The following is an 18,803-nucleotide window of genomic DNA, read 5'->3' as shown; positions in this document are numbered from 1 at the left end:
TTCACTGTAACTTAGTTATAATTACTGTACACACAGGGAACCTTTAAAATGGTGGGTTTTAAGCCTGAACAACTTTCTAGTTCATCTCTCATATGGAAAAGGCTAAAATAAAAGTTAACTATTCTTTGCAATTATTCTAATCAAAATAATTGTATTATTTTTGTTTTTAAATAATTATTAACTTTTCTAGTAATCATAATTTTAATTTAATTATCAATGTTAAAGAAAATTAAATGGTTTGACCAGGAAAATGAACATTAGATTAAAAAAACCCACAGGATATGCTGAAGCATGTGTGAGCAATCTTTTATCCGTGATGAATCCTGCTCAAGTAACCCCATTTCATCACTACATGCGTCACTTTGCTTGGGAAAATGATGACAAAGTGTTACACTATAAAAAAAAAAGCAGAGATCTTTTTTTCTCTCGCTTTTATTAACAAATGAGCTGCTGAATGAAATGGTGCATGTACAGACACATAAGCCTACTTGTACTGTCCTGTGCACAAAGCCACACACTGGAGAAGCAATCCAATGCCACACTGGACCAGAAATACATGATATACTCTCTGAACTGCATGGATAAGTTCATAACTTCAAAAATAAAATCTTCTCAAACCATAAAAGTAGTAGAGACAAAAATAAGGTTGTTAAAATGAGGGAATGGCACCCTGAGATTAGTGCAGTCAAGGCCTTAGGTTTCTTTGCTTATTATGTAATGGGAGCTTTGGTGTGGGCGAAGAGATCCCAATCTTGTTTATGCTTTTCAAAAGTCACTTGATCCACATTGGAAAAAATGTTGAACTTGGAAAATAAAACAGTCAGCTCACTGGCCAACTTCCTATTGTATAATTGGGCTGAAGTCTTTTAGCCTGAAATGGTCTCTGAACTGAAAGACTGAATTAAAGTATGTGTTGCATTATTATAAGTTAGATTTACTGCCTTACAAAGCATAATTATTAACCATTCAATCACTAAAAATGATACAATACGTAATAAGGCCTAGAAATGACTCTTGTAGCAATTCATTATATTTTTGTACTAGAAAATTTTCATTAGTTTTAAAAAGAAATATATTACTTATTCCGTGTATTTTGTGTTACAGTGAGAACTGCAAATGATATCAATGGATATCAAAGGCAAATCACACACACGCACGCACACACTTCCTTTTAAAAATTCCTGAAAACAATTCACATTGTAGCAGCCTCTTAGTATGCCTTGATAAATGACGCCACCTTGAGGACAAAGAACCAAAACAGCAGTCAGATCATACTAGAGAGTACAATCTGACCACAATATTTTTGAAAAACACATGGCCACAAACAAAAAGCGCATGATGATCTAAAAAAAACACAAAACACCATTGGAACATCTCAGTAGCTTCACTAAACCTGCTCACAGCAAACTGTGCAGATGAGGGATTCTGTTTCACAGTACCTTTTTGTAAAATAAATAAATACAAAAAAGCCTTCAAGTAAAGAAAGATATAAATAGATATTCTCAATGGTTTGCTGATATTGAAGTATTTCCCCTCTTCTTCTGTCACCTGAGGTCCAGAACTGTCGTTTTCGAGTCCTTCACCACAATGTGCTTGCAAATCTGCAAATAGAAAAATACATTTTTCACTTCTCTAATGGTGTTTCACTTTTGATGTCAACATACAGTACAGAAGCTGTTTTTCATATTCTCAGTTGAAACAAATGGTTCTTACAGCGAACAGAGGGGGGTCTTTAGAGTGGGGGTGAAAACCTTTCAATCTGCATCCAGCCACTTCTCCCATTCCAGCACTGGTGAGGCGGAACACTCCCGTGCTGAAGCGACAAAATGACATCTCAATGATCTGTTTTATATATGAAGAGTTCACATGCAAAAGCCTCTAAAAGCCACTTTGGTCAAAAATGAGATGACGATACTGAGTGAATGCTCTCCACATATAGTACACATTCATAAAATACTTTCACTTCAAACCCACTAAATCCCAACCTCAGCTCATTCAGAAGAACCGGTACTTAGATAGAAACCGATACATAGAAGCATGACAAAAATGCTTATTTTAAAGAAAAACGTCAGACGGACTTAGAGGCTTTTGCATCTGAAGTCTTCATATATATATATATATACAGTATATATACACCGATCAGGCATATCATTATGACTGGTGAAGTGAATTACACTTATGATCTCTTCATCACAGCACCTGTTAGTGGGTGGAATATATTAGGCAAGGGAACATTTTGTCCTCAAATATTATGTGTTTGAATCAGGAAAAATGGGCAAGCGTAAGGATTTGTGCGAGTTTGACAAGGGCCAAATTATGATGGCTTGACGACTGGGTCAGAGCATCTCCAAAACTGCAGCTCTTGTGGGGTGTTCCCGGTCTGCAGTGGTCAGTCTCTATCAAAAGTGCTCAAAGGAAGGAACAGTGGAGAACCGGCCACAGGGTCATGAAGGAACAGTGGAGAACCGGTCATGAAGGAACAGTGGAGAACCGGCCACAGGGTCATGAAGGAACAGTGGAGAACCGCCCACAGGGTCATGGTTGGCCAAGGCTCATTGATGTGGGGAGCGAAGCCTGGCCCATGTGGTCCGATCAAACAGTAGAGCTACTGTAGCTCAAATTGCTCAAGAAGTTAAAGCTGATTCTGATAAAAAGGTGTCAGAATACACAGAGCATCACAGTTTGTTGCGTATGGGGCTGCATAGTGCATTATCCACCGCCGAAAGCGGCAACAGTGGCACGTGAGCATCAGACCTGCACCACGAGCAATGGATGAAAGTGGCCTGGTCTGATGAATCACGCTTTCTTTTACATCTCGTGGATGGCTGGGTGCATGTGCGTGGCTTACCTGGGGAACACATGGCACCAGGTGCACTATGGGAAGAAGGCAAGCCAGCAGAGGCAGTGATGCTTTGGGCAATGTTCTGCTGGGAAACCTTGGGTCCTGCCATCCATGTTTATGTAACTTTGACCCTACCTAAGCATTGTTGCAGACCATGTACACCCTTTCATGGAAACGGTATTACCTGGTGGCTGTGGCCTCTTTCAGCAGATAATGAGCCCTGCCACAAAGCAAAAATGCTTCAGGAATGGTTTGAGCACAACAACGAGTTTGAGGTGTTGACTTGGCTTCCAAATTCCCCAGATCTCAATCCAATCGAGCATCTGTGGGATGAGCTGAACAAACAAGTCCGATCCATGGAGGACCCACCTCACAACTTACAGGACTTAAAGGGGTCATGAACTGCGTTTTTTATTGTTTATGATGTTTCCTGGGGTGCACTTATAATGTTAGAATGCTTTTTACATAAAATAAATTCATAATTTATAAATAAAAGGCATTTTTCCTACCCTGATTTTAGCCTTCTGCTCTGAACTGCTCTGTTTTAAGGGCCGTGTCCACTGGGAGACTTCAGTGTAAACACCCACTGCTGTGATTGGCTAACGTCTTTGAATTTGAAATAGTATTACTCCCTCACTTAGCTCTTTTTTACAATTACAGCTCTCATGGTTAACTAATCATGAAAAGTGTTGCATTAAATGTATATCTATGGCATTATATTAAGATTGTGGCATGAAAGGTTGCAGTGATGATCATTGTAGCCCATCACACATGCTGAGCTCGTGAAAGCAGCGATTTCGTCACAACTCTTTAGTTTCTGTACACTAACAAATGCTTTCATCTTCACTAACAGTGCAAATGTGATATAGTTAAGACATTCATTCAATAAAACGCGAGTCACTGATAAACGCTTCACTGATAAACTCTCCTGTTTGATTGAAAGGTTCAGCGCGTGCTTCTCTAAACGATTGCTAGGGGTGCTTTCTTTGATCACTTTCTTTATAGAATTTAATCCCTGTTAAATAACAGATTATTTTCATCCTACTAAGAGAAACAACGCAAGTTGATGTTTAGTCACTGGTCTGACTTACTGACACACAGACAAAGAACATCTGACTACATGAATCATCACATTTCAGATCAGGCATTAGAATGAACACATGTTGCATTACTGTGGAACCCAGTCACTGCACAATATTTTGTAATCCTCAACGGCATGTTTATTGCTTTGTAGCTCGAAGGTTTAACACTAGACCTATGTTACATGCGCTAAACAGGCAGTGATGAAGTAGGCGTTGCTATTCTTCTGCTGAGGCTGTGCTTGCCTCCCTTTGACAACATATATCCCCACTTTGAAAAACCTGTCGTTTGCTGGGCCAGGTGTCTATAAAAGCTTTTCTTTGACTAACAAGGAAGTTTTCAGCTCTGGAATTTACAGGATATTCTTATATTACCATGACCTTTTATATATCAAAAGCTTAAGGGAAAAGTTGATTTCTCAATTCATCACCCCTTTAAAGGATCTGCTGCTAACATCTTGGTGCCAGATATCACAGTACACCTTCAGGGGTCTAGTGGAGTCCATGCCTCGACGGGTCATGGCTGTTTTGGCAATAAAAGAACACCAACACAATATTCGGACAAAGGGTCATTAGGTCATAATGTTATGCCTGATCGGTGTAAATATATATATATATATATATATATATATATATATATATATATATATATATATATATATATATATATACACTCACCTAAAGGATTATTAGGAACACCATACTAATACTGTGTTTGACCCCCTTTCGCCTTCAGAACTGCCTTAATTCTACGTGCATTGATCCAACAAGGTGCTGAAAGCATTCTTTAGAAATGTTGGCCCATATTTGATAAGATAGCATCTTGCAGTTGATGGACATTTGTGGGATGCATATCCAGGGCACGAAGCTCCCGTTCCACCACATCCCAAAGATGCTCTTTTGGGTTGAGATCTGGTGACTGTGGGGGCCATTTTAGTACAGTGAACTCATTGTCATGTTCAAGAAACCAATTTGAAATGATTCGAGCTTTGTGACATGGTGCATTATCCTGCTGGAAGTAGCCATCAGAGGATGGGTACATGGTGGTCATAAAGGGATGGACATGGTCAGAAACAATGCTCAGGTAGGCCGTGACATTTAAACGATGCCCAATTGGCACTAAGGGGCCTAAAGTGTGCCAAGAAAACATCCCCCACACCATTACACCACCACCACCAGCCTGCACAGTGGTAACAAGGCATGATGGATCCATGTCCTCATTCTGTTTACGCCAAATTCTGACTCTTCCGTCTGAATGTCTCAACAGAAATCGAGACTCATCAGACCAGGCAACATTTTTCCAGTCTTCAACTGTCCAATTTTGGTGAGCTTGTGCAAATTGTAGCCTCTTTTTCCTATTTGTAGTGGAGGTACCCGGTGGGGTCTTCTGCTGTTGTAGCCCATCCGCCTCAAAGTTGTGCGTGTTGTGGCTTCACAAATGTTTTGCTGCATACCTCGGTTGTAACGAGTGGTTAATTCAGTCAAAGTTGCTCTTCTATCAGCTTGAATCAGTCGGCCCATTCTCCTCTGACCTCTAGCATCAACAAGGCATTTTTGCCCACAGGACTGCCGCATACTGGATGTTTTTCCCTTTTCACACCATTCTTTGTAAACCGTAGAAATGGTTGTGCGTGAAAATCCCAGTAACTGAGCAGATTGTGAAATACTCAGACCGGCCCGTCTGGCACCAACAACCATGCCACACTCAAAATTGCTTAAATCACCTTTCTTTCCCATTCCGACATTCAGTTTGGAGTTCAGGAGATTGTCTTGACCAGGCCACACCCCTAAATGCATTGAAGCAACTGCCATGTGATTGGTTGATTAGATAATTGCATTAATGAGAAATTGAACAGGTGTTCCTAATAATACATTAGCTGAGTGTATATATATCTATCTATATATATATATATATATATATATATATATATATATATATATATATATGCAATATATATATGCAATATAAAGAAGAAATATATGTATATTTATATTGCAGCAATCTGGACATTAAAAAAAATCTATGTTACTGCAAAAGACAAAAGATAAAATATAGTATCTACTTAAATGATGTAGTTCAATCAGAGTCTACAGGGAGACATTCATTGAATTTATTTGCCTTGAATAAATGTTGATCTTTAACGACAAGAGTACTGAAATGATTCATGAATGTTTAAATGTATCACTTTTCAAACAATCCAAAATCTATTGTTTAAAAAATGCATTAATCTGCATTGATTTGTAGTAGAGCTTCATAGGCTGTGGACGGAAAAAGCCTTGAGGTTGAGTGAACACAATGGAGGGTGTGGGAGTTTTGTGAGTGTAATACTCACTCATTATGCTTAGGTGCGCAAACAATAGCGATGGCCTCAGGTAGCATGAGCTGATAAGAGCTGTGTGTGTGTAGATCCACGCTGGAGAGGAAGGCCGTCTGTGTCGGGTGTGTCTGTGAGTCAAACATGCAAATATTCATATAAACACCACATTTAGTAGCCTCGTATTCTCATGCAGCCATAAAATAATTCACCATACAAAATGAACAGGTGACTTGGAGACTATGGGCCAGATCACTAAGCAGGGCAAATTAGCGTGAGACTGCAATCCCATAAAAGCACCGATGGGAGAGCAAAGTTCTGCGGGTGATCTAATGATAATGCACAAAATAACGGTACACCATGTAACTTTTTTGTTCCAAATTAACCATTTAAATAATAAGTCAATACATCAATCCTTCTTCCAAAACGTGTTTTTGTCTTATCCTGGTTCACTATGGAAAGCCAATTACACGTGTACAAGTGTGCCTCGTCATTTCCGTAAATAGAGAAAAGTTGCTCTGGTTACTTTGATGCGTGTATGGTGTAGAAGTGGCATACTGTAGGTTAGTTGTCACAACGAGCAAAGGTGTCACAAAGGTTGACATAGAGCACACTAAAATCTCCAACCCCTGGGGAATTACCCTGTTAAAAAAAAATAAAAAAAATAAACCACAACAGAGGAGAGTCTACTGGCAAAAAGAGAATGCGACAGAGCTTGTAATAAAACCAGAATCAATATGGGCTTGGCTTTTTGGAGATGGTGAAAACCGAGGGATTTGATATGTTGTAAAAGCGACATGAAGATTCTGATTTTATTACGCAACAGGCAAGTAAGGTATCCTATTAAACAGATAATTTGCCACATGTAGCTCTCTAACAGAGTTCATTGTAAAGCATTATCTAGTCTGTATGGTCATTTCATGTAGTGCTGTGCTGGAAATTATTTTCAAGTACCATGTCTATTAATGGGTATAGCAATAGTAACGTCTTCAGCTTGTCAGCTTGAGATCCTTTCCATATAAACTGGTTAGGCGAGAGCGGGGCACAACCTAATGCCTTTTGACTTTCTCAGTTTGTGTAAATCCACTTAGGGTTCAGAGTATTAGTACTAGAGTTTATTCTAGTTTAGTACAATTATGTGGTTTTGTTTCACTAATACAGTGTATAGTTTTTTCTTGATTTCCCCCGAAAGAATGGAAGTTAATTGTGACAACATGCCCCATAGGTGAGGTACATTGTAAAATGTGAGGGGCACATTGTAACATGACCATATGACACCTTAAAATGTTATCTGATGATCTAATAAAAAAAATATCCAAGACAAAATTAAATATTTTGTCCAAAAAATACAATTATTACCTTTTTCAAATAAAATAATGGCATTTTTAATAATTAAAAATAAACACATCTTTGAGTTTGACACTAAACACACCACAAAACACAGCTATACTGCATAGTTCAAAACAATAATAATGAATAATTTCTTAATATTGACTCTCAGTCTTTATTCACCTCTTACTTATGTTTTCTCAATAGAATTCATAAAAGTATAGAATAGAAAAGCGTAGTTCTAATAGGGGCACATTTTGTAACGCTGTGTTACAACATACCCCACCTGCGCAACTGGGATTTAAAGTGGGATTTAGTGTCTTCTGCTGGTTAGATCAGCATAAAAGAACTCTCTCTGAACTGTTAAATAATAGATAAAAGATTAAAAATAATATTATCAGATTTGTCTCATTTTAAATACACACAAAAAAAAGAGAAAATACATTTTTACTTTTGCTATGGTTAAATAAATGTTCAGTGATATCTTCCAAAGATTTTTTAATTTTGGAACAATTTTTAATGGATATAGTAATGATATGACAACTAGTAAATACATACGTTTCGTTATGCTGGCATGGTTGGAAAGTTTTAAAACGTGTGTTACAACTAACCCCACGTTAGGTTCTGCCCCACTCTCCCCTATTTCTCTTAAGCCTAGCAGTGAAAGTTTTATGAGCAGTAGGATAACCATATTCATCCGCAAAGTCTTGCAGAGCTGAAGCACAACTAAAACAATGTTCTTCCGCAAAATGCATGCAGTTTTGTTTTTGAACCGCTAGAGGGCCAAAAGTTACACAGTGTACAATAGATGCAGCCATGTCAAGCACAAAATGGGTTAAGACTACCGGTAAATTGACTACCACAATCTTTAGTAAATCACCTTGCATGATTATTTATATACTCTCCTCCCATACATTTTAAGGTCAGCCACAAAAATAACTGTGTCCATGCCTTTTCATCGCTAATAAAGTTGTTTTTTAAGGCCACGAGGGTTTGAGCAGGTGCAGACAGTTAGTAAATCTAGCCCTAAGAATAACAGTTCAATACATTGTTAAACAGAGTTTCCATGGTGATCCATAAATTGATGTTACATCATAATTGATTATGCAAATAATAAATGAATACAACTGGGTTGCAGAATGAGTTCAGTATGTGGTCCGCCAATTACTTATATAAGTAGCCTAATTATACACTTGTGTTCAAAAGTTTGGGGTCAGTAATGCTCACCAAGGCTACATTTATGTGACCACATAAACAGTAATAACACAGTAATATTGCCAACATTTCTTCTATTTAAATATATTTTTAAAATTAATTTAATCATGTAATGGCATAACTGAATTTTTATCAGCTAATTGGCCAGTCTTCAGAGTCACATGATCCTTCATCGTTCATTCTAATGTGCTGATTTTTGCTAAGTAAACATCTCTTTTTTTTACAATTAAAAAACAGCCTTTATGTGAAATAGAAATGTTTTGTAACATTGAAATGTTTTTACTGTAACGCTTGATGATTAATGCATTCTTGATGAATAAAAGTATTAATCTCTTCTTTAAAACAAAACAAAACAAAACAAAAAATCTTACTGACCCCACACTTTTGAATGGTATTGTATATATAACACTTGCCTAATGCAGGGTTGATGCACATTTAAATCAAATGTAAGACTTTAAAAGGCCTTTTTAAAACCAGAAGAAATTAAAATTAATACTGTGCACACATAAAAAACGAATTTGCCCATTCAAAATACACTGTATTATATGCATTTGTTTTATATGTAATATGTAAACAGTACTCCACTCAGTACTTCATACTAAAAATATACAAATAGTAAACAGGACAACATAACAGTGCTTAGTAAAAATTTGACTCTAACATGTATGCAAATCTGAATGTAATGTGGCTAATCAAATGACTGAATGGCTCTTTGAAACATTTAAATACTGTTCAGAAACAGCCTGCTTTGTTTACGGGGTTACCAGGGTAACGGCTGCATTTCTGCTCTTCTATACTGCACTGTTAAGAGAGTGAATGTGCACTTTCATTCACTTCCTTCACTCGTTCCGCCATGGTATTCATGGTATCATACACCTGCCGCAAATGCGTCGCAAGTGTTTTTTGCTAGTTTCAGCCAGATGCAGCCAGATCCTTTTCATGTCCAGCGCCACGTTGTTTAAATAGTAATTGCACTAGTGCCCATATGTTCGCCCATGGGCGTGCTGGTCTGGAAACGAGGTGTGCACACACACATGTTGTACATTTTAACCGTTGATGGAAAAGTATTCTAAAATTGCATATAAAAACTAGGGCTGTCAAAAGATTAATCGCGGTTAATCGCATCCAAAATAAAAGTTTGTGTTTACATAATATATGTGTGTGTACTCTGTTAATTATTATTTATATATAAGTACACACACAAGCATGTATATATTTAAGATTTTTTTTTTATTTTTATATATAAAACATTTATATTTATATATATTATAGATTATATAGATGTATATACATGCAAATATTTCTTAAATATATACATGAATGTGTGTGTATTTATATAGAAATAATAATTAACAGAGTACACACACATATATTATGTAAACACAAACTTTTATTTTGGATGCGATTAATCGCGATTAATCTTTTGACAGCCTTAAAGGTGAACTATGTAGGATTTTTGCAGTAAAAAACACTAGGCCAGTGTTATATATTTTGTTCAGTTGAGTACTTAGAATATCCCAAATGTTTCCAACTATTTGTAAATCGTGAGAAATTGCTGTTTTAACCGAGGAACCGGGACGTGTGGGCTATGCGTGTGAGGGAGTCGCCTGTCGATTGCGTCATATCTGCGTCACCCTCGGTTTCCGTTTTTATTCAGTGAAACACTTTACTCTCACTGCAGTGTGAACAAGTGTCATAGCAGCCGCCGCGCGAACGTCATAACTTCCTTTTCAACACACTCAGATATATCTAATACGATAAACAGAGTTGCGTTACCTCACTCATGACTGGAAAAGAGGAAGCGGCGCCGGCAACCGTGTCATAATAAAAGTCCCGCCGGCGACGATGCCATAATAACAGTCCCGCTCTTCAATCGCTCCTGCGGCCTTGCTCAGCTCCACAACACTCGGTCCTGCTCTGCTTCAGACTACAGTAATGTTAATAATCGCATCCATGAACATGATTTCTGCCCGAGTCCTATCCTGACTGTTTTCCACCGGCTGTGAGGTGAAAACCACATGTCCCAAGATTCTGCGCTCAAACGTGGCATCATCAAACTACGCCTTTGTTTTGAACAGGCGACATCTAGTGGACGGAAAAGTTACATAGTGTAGCTTTAATAAAAACCTAAATGATTGGTAATTTGCCCATATTTCCATAGAACCCAATGTAAACTTTTTGAGGCATAAAGTGCACCTGGCTTCATTGCTGTCACTGTTGCCACCTATCTCCAAAACCAATTGAGCCATTGAGAGTTAAATCTGCACTTCCCATTTTGCTCGAATTTGCTCTCTTCTCCCAAGCGACTCACCCTCTCCGACTCTCTGCTGAAGCGCGCACTGTGATGTACGTAAAAAAAGACGTACATAAAGTCAAGTTGCAAACTCGGTACTACCAAAGACTTGTGCTACACAATCTAAAAAGCATATAACCCTGTAATGTTTTATTAGAAATGACCAGGCCCATACAAAATCTGCAGATTTTTCCCCATTCTCTCTGTTGATTTTGGGAGAAATCTGTAGAATAGAATTGGATTTAACAAACAACCAAAAAAAAAAGTCTTACAAAAATAAACTCTTATTTCTATAACAAAATTAGCCAAAATATTTACTAAATGAACACACAAAGGGCATGGCGTGTGAATGATGGAGCCTCAAATTCTGTGGAAATCTGTTGCGCTTTCTGCAGGCTCAGATTCTGTGTGGGTCTGACAGCAAGATTTTCACCTGCATGACAATATGTGAGAGCCAGAAAAAGAGAGACACTCACATGGATCCAGCCCAGCGTCAGGAGGTTATGATGGTCCTGGTAACTGAACAGCTCTTCCACATTCTCCATGTCACAGTAGTCAGGACCAGCAGACTGCTTGGGGACGATCACATGGGTCAGCACAAACTCATTATGCGTCTGCGGGTCAACAAAAAATAGATTTTCAGTTTGTCTATTAACACACTGCATATCGGTTTTGCATGTGTGGTGAAAGTATGAGGAAGTCCACATTCGCACACCTAGTATTTACACACATTGTGCAATACCTAAGCTCCTATTTTCCCAGTGAATGAGAAGAATATTCACAATTGATCAACACTCCCAAAATCATATTCACACTCACTTCCAGGGAAGGATCATCATAATTCAGTATATTTAGCTTTAGTCTCTGGTGGAAAAAAGGATGGAACAAAAGATTCTCACACCTACAGAGAGGAGGTTTGCTCCAGCTGAGGCCTTACCAGTTTTCCACAGAGAACGCCACACGTCTCAATTCCTCTCGCTGTGTTACTGTCAGCCAGCAAAAGGAACCTGTATGTCAGGTCTCGTGGGATTAAAACCCGCCTCAGGCCTTCCACACGCTGATCTAGAAACACACAGGAACATACTGTAGTACTGCTCATGTCAGTGAGCAATTATTGCAAAATAAACTTTGTATCTTCCTAAAGGGGTTTATTTTGCGTTAATGACTGTCTGGCAGTACATTATCCTGTTTATTGATGAATGAATACACTCTTTAAAAATTCAGTATGTCAGTATGTTTTCAGTATGTCAGTATGTTTTATTTTTTATTTGTAAGAATTCTAATGCATAAGGATGCATAAAACATATCAAAATTAGCAGAAAAATATAATTATACAAAATATTTACATTTCAAATAAATGCTGTTCTTTTAAACAACATTTATACATTTACAATGGTTTTCCCAAAAATATTACCGGTAAGCACCGAATCAGCACATTAGAGCATTTTGTGTGGAGTATGGCTTCTGAAAATTCAATTTTGCCATAAATTAATCATATTCATAATTCATTTTTTTTAATTGCAATAATATTTCATAATATTACTATGTTTGCTGTATTTTTTATCAAAAAAATTCAGCCTTGTGAGAGTTCTTTCAAAAACATTTAAAAAAAAATCATGCTGACCACAAACAGTAGTGTAAATAAATGAACATAAATTATTTGATTATATGAGAACATTAATTGAGCAGTGGTCAAATATGCAGTTTAACAGTCAATACATAAAAATACCACAACTGACTAATGAGAGAGCAGTGTAATAAATCAATAAAATGAATAACAAGCAAATATGAGCTAAATGAGGGCACTCACTCTGTACAGCTGCTAAGGTGGCTGCCGGTTTGGGGACGGGGGCCGCTGGCTTGTTACGATTGGGGTCAAGGCGTACATGGTTTCTCGGGGTCTGGGATAAGCAGGACCCGTCGGTTTGTTCAGGCACTTTGGGGACAGCCTCATCCCTGCGACTGGCCAGCTCCTGTCTACGCAGTTGGTCCTCGAAATAGCGGAACTGTTCGGACTCGATTTGCATTTTCCTGAGCTGTGCCACACGTTGCCGTTCCTCCTCCAACAAAGACATCTTCTGCAGCCGATCACCACACATGTCAGCAGCCATGGCTTGAGTCTGCACAGATATTCCCAAACACATTACGTCTGATATTCACAATAATGAAGTGAATCTGAAATTTGATTAAAAGGCACTTAATCAGCAGTGAATAAAGTGTTCAATCTAATGCACCTGACTCTTTAGATATTCACTGTGTTCTTTGGTGTATTTCTCATGGAGAAGTCTCTTCAATTGGTCCTTTCGTGGAAAAGCAACCTCTTGTAATTTCTGAACATAATGAACAGATAATGGAACAAACATTAGGGGTTGTGTTACAGACAGCGAGTACCAGATCAATATGTGCTAGCTAATGCTTTCAGGGACATAATGATTTTTCTAAAGCTGGGAATAGAGACACAAACTAAATACTCATCTTTTTTTGGATGTAAGGACCATCATGAAACATTAAGATCATTAGGTTAAAGATGCTACATTTTTGTGGCTTTGCCTTTTAGTCACTGTCTGCTACAATTGAAGCCCTTTATATGCTAGTGAACAAAACAACATTTTTATTTGCAGATATCTAGCTAAGTTTAAACAAATTTTCTCCAAACCAAAACCAAAAATATTGATGTTGCGCTAAGCATTTTTGTTCAATAAAAAACTCTAGAGTATGAATGCCTCTTTAGCAATACAACTTGCAGCAGACTAGCAATAGTAAGTAGCAAATCATGGGTAATGGTTTTGACGTAAACCGTATTGGTTTAAAACAAGTTCCTAGATAGGTATTAACATCCTTTTTCAACAGGAAAGGCAAGACAACTGTTTTTAAACATTTAAACATCCATAAAAATATATATATAAAAATAACTTTAATCAGAAATGTGTCTTTTTGTTTGAAACATCATGTAAGAACACCATGTTGAAATGAAAGCAGAACATGTGCCTACACAAGGCAAACCCACCATGTGAGCAGCTGGGAGCCTGACATGGCCAAGGTAATTGAGCATGATGCTAATCAGATTTACAGTGGGCTCCGTCAGTTCCTGTGAGTAACATGCCAAGGGCTTACCTTCATTATCACTTGCTTCTCAGGGACGTTGCACTGCTGATAGTCCCTGTGACAGGGGAGTTTCTCAACAAATAAACTGCACAGGAGTGAAATAGAAAAACCGAGCTGAGAATTGATGGCCATGAATTACACAAATCTATATTATGGCAAAAGATATGAGGAAAAATTAGATTACATGGACACAGCTGAGAAAACTAAAGACAAAACTAAACAAAACAAAAAGGCCCAAGACGGTGGGATAGGTTCCAGCATCCCGGTGACCCTACATAGGATAATCGGTTTGGAAAATGAATTGATGGAAATCAACTCAAATAAATGAATTAAATAAAAACATACGTGATGAACTTATTGTAGAGGACAAAGGCATTCTCCAGACTGCCCTCCTCTAGATAAACAGCTGCCATACGCTCCATCTCCACACCAGAGCGGAAGTAGCGTCTCGGAGCGATGTCTTCATTTATTTCAATGTTATAGCCCATTTTGCTGAGGGCCCGTACACGTTCCACCGCCGGTAGAGAGACGTCAGTGTGATCCGGCTCGGCTGCTAACTTTTTCTGCAAACAGAGAGGACAAAAAAAAACACATAAAAACACAGAGCAGTGGCATACCACAAATCTCTGCGAACTAGTATCAGTATGAAATACTATTGCTGATGGAGACATATAGTGATGTCCTTTTGGAAACAATTTCACCCTCTATTTGCAATATTTTGATTTCTGATATTTAGAAAATGTCAATCTGGTGAGCCACTTTATAGCTCTGCCAAGTAAAATTGTTTTAGACAGGCAAACCGAACTAGAATCGGTCCCAGTACGCCAGTGGCACAGGGAATTTGGTCCCAAAGACATCACAGGCCTCTGATACACACAACATAAGCTCTGTTCATCACTCAGCTTGTGCGAACCGGAACACACGGCAGCACCCACGCTGAGTTTGCTTCCAACTCCCATATTAATGACTAAACAGAGCCTCTGTTTTAGGGTCACTGCAAAGAGTGGGCGTCTAATCAACATGCAGCAGGACACCGATGGACACCAATAAGGGCCTGCCGAGCTGTTAGACTTGTTGGACATGACAGCCTGCTTGACTTTTGAACAGTACGCCGTACAAACACAAAAATCTGCGAATGCTGGTGGAGAGCCAAATTAAAAGTCTCTGCACAATTGTTGGAGAAGAGGAATCTGGGTGGCCAGAATAAGAAGACTATTTTGATGCATTCACGAAGAGGGGAAAGCAAGTGTGAAGGGGGCTACATCCGTTCTTCCCTCTCGCCCACTCCAGGATGGAGGGATCTGAATGACGGAGCAGCTGCAATGGGAATACTAATGGGAGTGAGTCAGAGGAAGCCATTCTGTCCCTGTGACCAACCTCCGAGTAATATCAGCTGTCCCCCAACACCCTCCTCCTCTTCCCTCAACACCACTCACCAGTGTGCTGAAACTGAAGCCCTGGTCCATGGTGAGTTTACGACGTTGCTTTGCAGGCTTCGATCCTCCCTATGCATCCATCTGTCATCTCCCAAGATGATTCCAAGCTGAGGAGCAAGAAACATCATATCTGGCATCACAGCAGTGCTATTAAGAGGCCACTGGGTCGATAACGTTTTGTTTTCAGTTACTCAACACCGGATTTGGCTACAACTCCATGCCTTAGAATTCCTAGCGTATTTTTCCTAATCTATTAACACAGTTAACGTGCCCTGTTGATTTCCACGGGGATTATCGAATATAATTCTGCATCTCGGTCCAAATAACATGGTTATTCGTTCCAGAATCTGTGCTACAGTTGCTATGACAGCTTGTTACCATGCAGCAAAATATGGTGACTCATGGATATCTTCAGCTGTGAAAAAAAATCCTTGGTGTGCTTTTTCACTTAGCACAAAGATGGGTAGATATTGGACTGCTTCTCTCTCCTATGCTCTTTGAAAACTGAGGGTGCAGTCACAGTGCCATCCTTTTGCAAATTCACAAATGGAAAAAGTATCACCACCAAAGAAGAAAATATTCCGATTAATGCTACCATGACAACTTAAACTAGATGCACTGTTAAAATAAGAGCGCAGGGGATGTGACAGACTTAACACTGAGCAATCTCTGATAATCAGGGCCTTGCATAATGTAAATTTGCATTTGATTAGCTAGATCATATGAATATTAAATATGAGGTGTTTATTAATGTTCACATTTTTTTAAACTTATTAAAGAGCAATTTCACATTTACTCATCAAAGAAAGCAAACAATGATTCGGTAAATACGAAATGAATGACCAACGGTCTGGATTCTCATGGATTCTTTAACAATCCAAGCAAAAGAGCTTTTAAGTGTCATGTGTGGTAATATATATATATATATATATATATATATATATATATATATATATATATATATATATATATATATATATATATATATATATATATATATATATATTAAATTAAATTTTTCAATCTTGTCAGCTGGCAAATATATCACTGACAAAAACATATGTAACACACACACACACACACACACACACACACACACACACACACACACACACACACACACACACACACACACACACACACACACACACACACACACACACACACACACACACACACACACACACACACACACATATATATATATATATATATATATATATATATATATATATATATATATATATTTTTTTTTTTTTTTACAGTGTCCTTGTTACATAAGTTATATGTACTTACCATAGTAATAACAGTAAATGATGCATAATTACATGCAATTAACCTTCAACCAAACCCTATAGTAAGTACATGTTGATAATTAATATTACTCAGTACTTAAATATTAACTACACTGTAACAATGATACCTTAAAATAAAGTCTAACCATATACCAAAAATACCAAAACATTTTATTTAGAAACAAATTAATGGTATGAGCTATACACTGAAATAATAGTTTAGAATAATAATTTATTATTGTGTTCTGTGTAAGTCTAAAGAGATGTTGAGAAAAAAAAGAGAGTTTTTCTTCATATTTTAAGAGCTAAGTAAATCAAAACATAATACAAACATCTGCATAGGTATTAAAATAAAATTCTTATGACCGTGTCTCACATCAACACACACAATGTTAAACAATTAGATTATAAACATGATTACTATTTATCTAGGATTGTCTAGCTATATGCCAGAAAATATGATGTCAAAGTTCATGAAGAACTCATCCCTGACCCGCACATGAATAGGTTAGGCTGTTATATTGTTTATTTGTTATTAAATACATAATTTAAAGAGTGAGAACTTTAGTAATATTACACAAACGTAACTTTATTTCTACTTATTATCCTATAAATCACGACTTGTCTAGTAACTTGCTTTTCTCCATCACTAAAAAGTTATGACACAAATGCATTTTATATGATCAACATCTAATGTGCTAAAACCTGGAGCTCCTCCATGACAAAATCAATAATGTTAAGATGACAAACCAATCGTACAGCTTGTATATAATCATTATAATCAAGCCAATGGCATTGTTTTTTCAGTGCTATATTTGCCAGCTGAGATTGCAACAATTTAATTTAAACACAAAATAGTGTGTTATATGTTACAATATATCATAGGTCTAATTTAGTACCAAAAATGTATGTATAAATACAATAAATTCCTCACCTGTAGGTGAATGGCTGTTGTGATCCCATGCTCCACATTCCTATAATCGTCACATGTGGCACATGCTAGAATTCAGCGCGAAAACAGGCAACTCGCGTAAATAAAAGAGCAGGGTTCTATTATTGTCTAAAACTCTCGGTCTTTTGCCTTTGTGCCTCATGGAGGCTTTGTTCTTTTGGCATGAATATTCGCACAGGGCTAAAATGGCTGATTGCTGTCTTTCAGAGCGAATAACCCTGCGCTGTCAGATGGTTCGCCCGGAGCTCTGTGAGTCAGATGAATACCGCTGTAGCAGCTGTGCTTGACTGGCCGTGTTTCAAAACCCCACGAGCCGCCTAACTAGACATCATCCGGATTCTCGAGATTCTTCTATGATGCCCAAACGAGGTGTAGTTCACTTTGAGCAGCAACCAATGTGACAGTGGGTGAATGACTGGACGAATATTCGATGCAAATCACGACATTTAGGCTACAAGCTTAATAAACAGATACTATTAGACCATTTATTTACATTCTAGAGAGTAGCCATGATGGGACACGCGCTTCTCGAATGGTTTACATTTATTTAGTTGTTACGCCACAAAAATAAACTGTTGTGACATGGATTGTTTGTATTTTTATCCACCAGATGGGGCACAACTCCTCCAAATCGCCAAATTGCATCTGCCCAGGATCTGATTGGCATTTACATTAGAGAAAGTAATGTCCTTTAAAACAATAAACATTATACCTTTAACTGTCAAAGCCCGTTTATGCAGCAGTTAAAATATGATTCTGTAAATCATTAAAAAAAAGGTGTCATGACAATTGTACTATCTCTCCAAGTAATATTAAAGTGTCATTTTGATTTTTAAAATAGTGATAATGGCATTATTAGTTAACAAATCCGAATAGTAAAATTTGATGTACTAATCAGATTCCCTTGATAAATTGTGCTACTCAATGCATTATGAGATAAGA

At 37.7% G+C, this 18,803-nt stretch overlaps 1 protein-coding gene across 3 annotated transcripts; it reads right to left on the bottom strand.

Moving 5' to 3' along the window:
- Positions 1–398: 398 nt before the first annotated feature.
- On the bottom strand, positions 399–18,410 carry stambpl1 (STAM binding protein-like 1). Of its 3 annotated transcripts, XM_079801112.1 has the most exons (11): positions 17,844–18,410; positions 15,615–15,721; positions 14,524–14,741; positions 14,188–14,263; positions 13,308–13,403; positions 12,884–13,193; positions 12,011–12,135; positions 11,550–11,687; positions 6,255–6,367; positions 1,714–1,813; positions 399–1,601 (listed from the first exon to the last, which is right to left on the bottom strand). In XM_079801112.1, the coding sequence occupies exons 2-11, from the start codon at positions 15,642–15,644 to the stop codon at positions 1,545–1,547; spliced, it is 1,263 nt and encodes a 420-aa protein (XP_079657238.1). In that variant the 5' UTR covers positions 15,645–15,721; positions 17,844–18,410; the 3' UTR covers positions 399–1,544. The 3 variants fall into 3 exon arrangements, with proteins under 3 accessions (XP_079657238.1, XP_079657239.1, XP_079657240.1); XM_079801113.1 differs by lacking the exon at positions 15,615–15,721 and having other exon boundaries at positions 423–1,601; positions 17,844–18,112; XM_079801114.1 differs by lacking the exons at positions 399–1,601; positions 1,714–1,813; positions 6,255–6,367 and adding an exon at positions 10,977–11,119 and having other exon boundaries at positions 17,844–18,248.
- Positions 18,411–18,803: the final 393 nt, after the last annotated feature.

The sequence above is a fragment of the Gobio gobio genome, assembly GCF_949357685.1.
Source record: "Gobio gobio genome assembly, chromosome: 20".
Classification (NCBI taxonomy): Eukaryota; Metazoa; Chordata; class Actinopteri; order Cypriniformes; family Gobionidae; genus Gobio; species Gobio gobio.
The sequence above is the reverse complement of the archived record's forward strand: the minus strand, read 5'-3'. Positions and strand labels throughout refer to the sequence as shown.

What these genes read in the sequence shown, in the direction of transcription:
- stambpl1 (XM_079801112.1), bottom strand. Translation starts at nt 15,644, where the DNA reads ATGGACCAGGGCTTCAGTTTCAGCACACTG. An exon ending in CTCTACAATAAGTTCATCAC is followed by an intron (nt 14,264 to 14,523) that starts GTATGTTTTTAT and finishes ACTCCTGTGCAG; the next exon opens with TTTATTTGTTGAGAAACTCC. An exon ending in TGCGCACCTAAGCATAATGA is followed by an intron (nt 1,814 to 6,254) that starts GTGAGTATTACA and finishes TTGTCGCTTCAG; the next exon opens with CACGGGAGTGTTCCGCCTCA.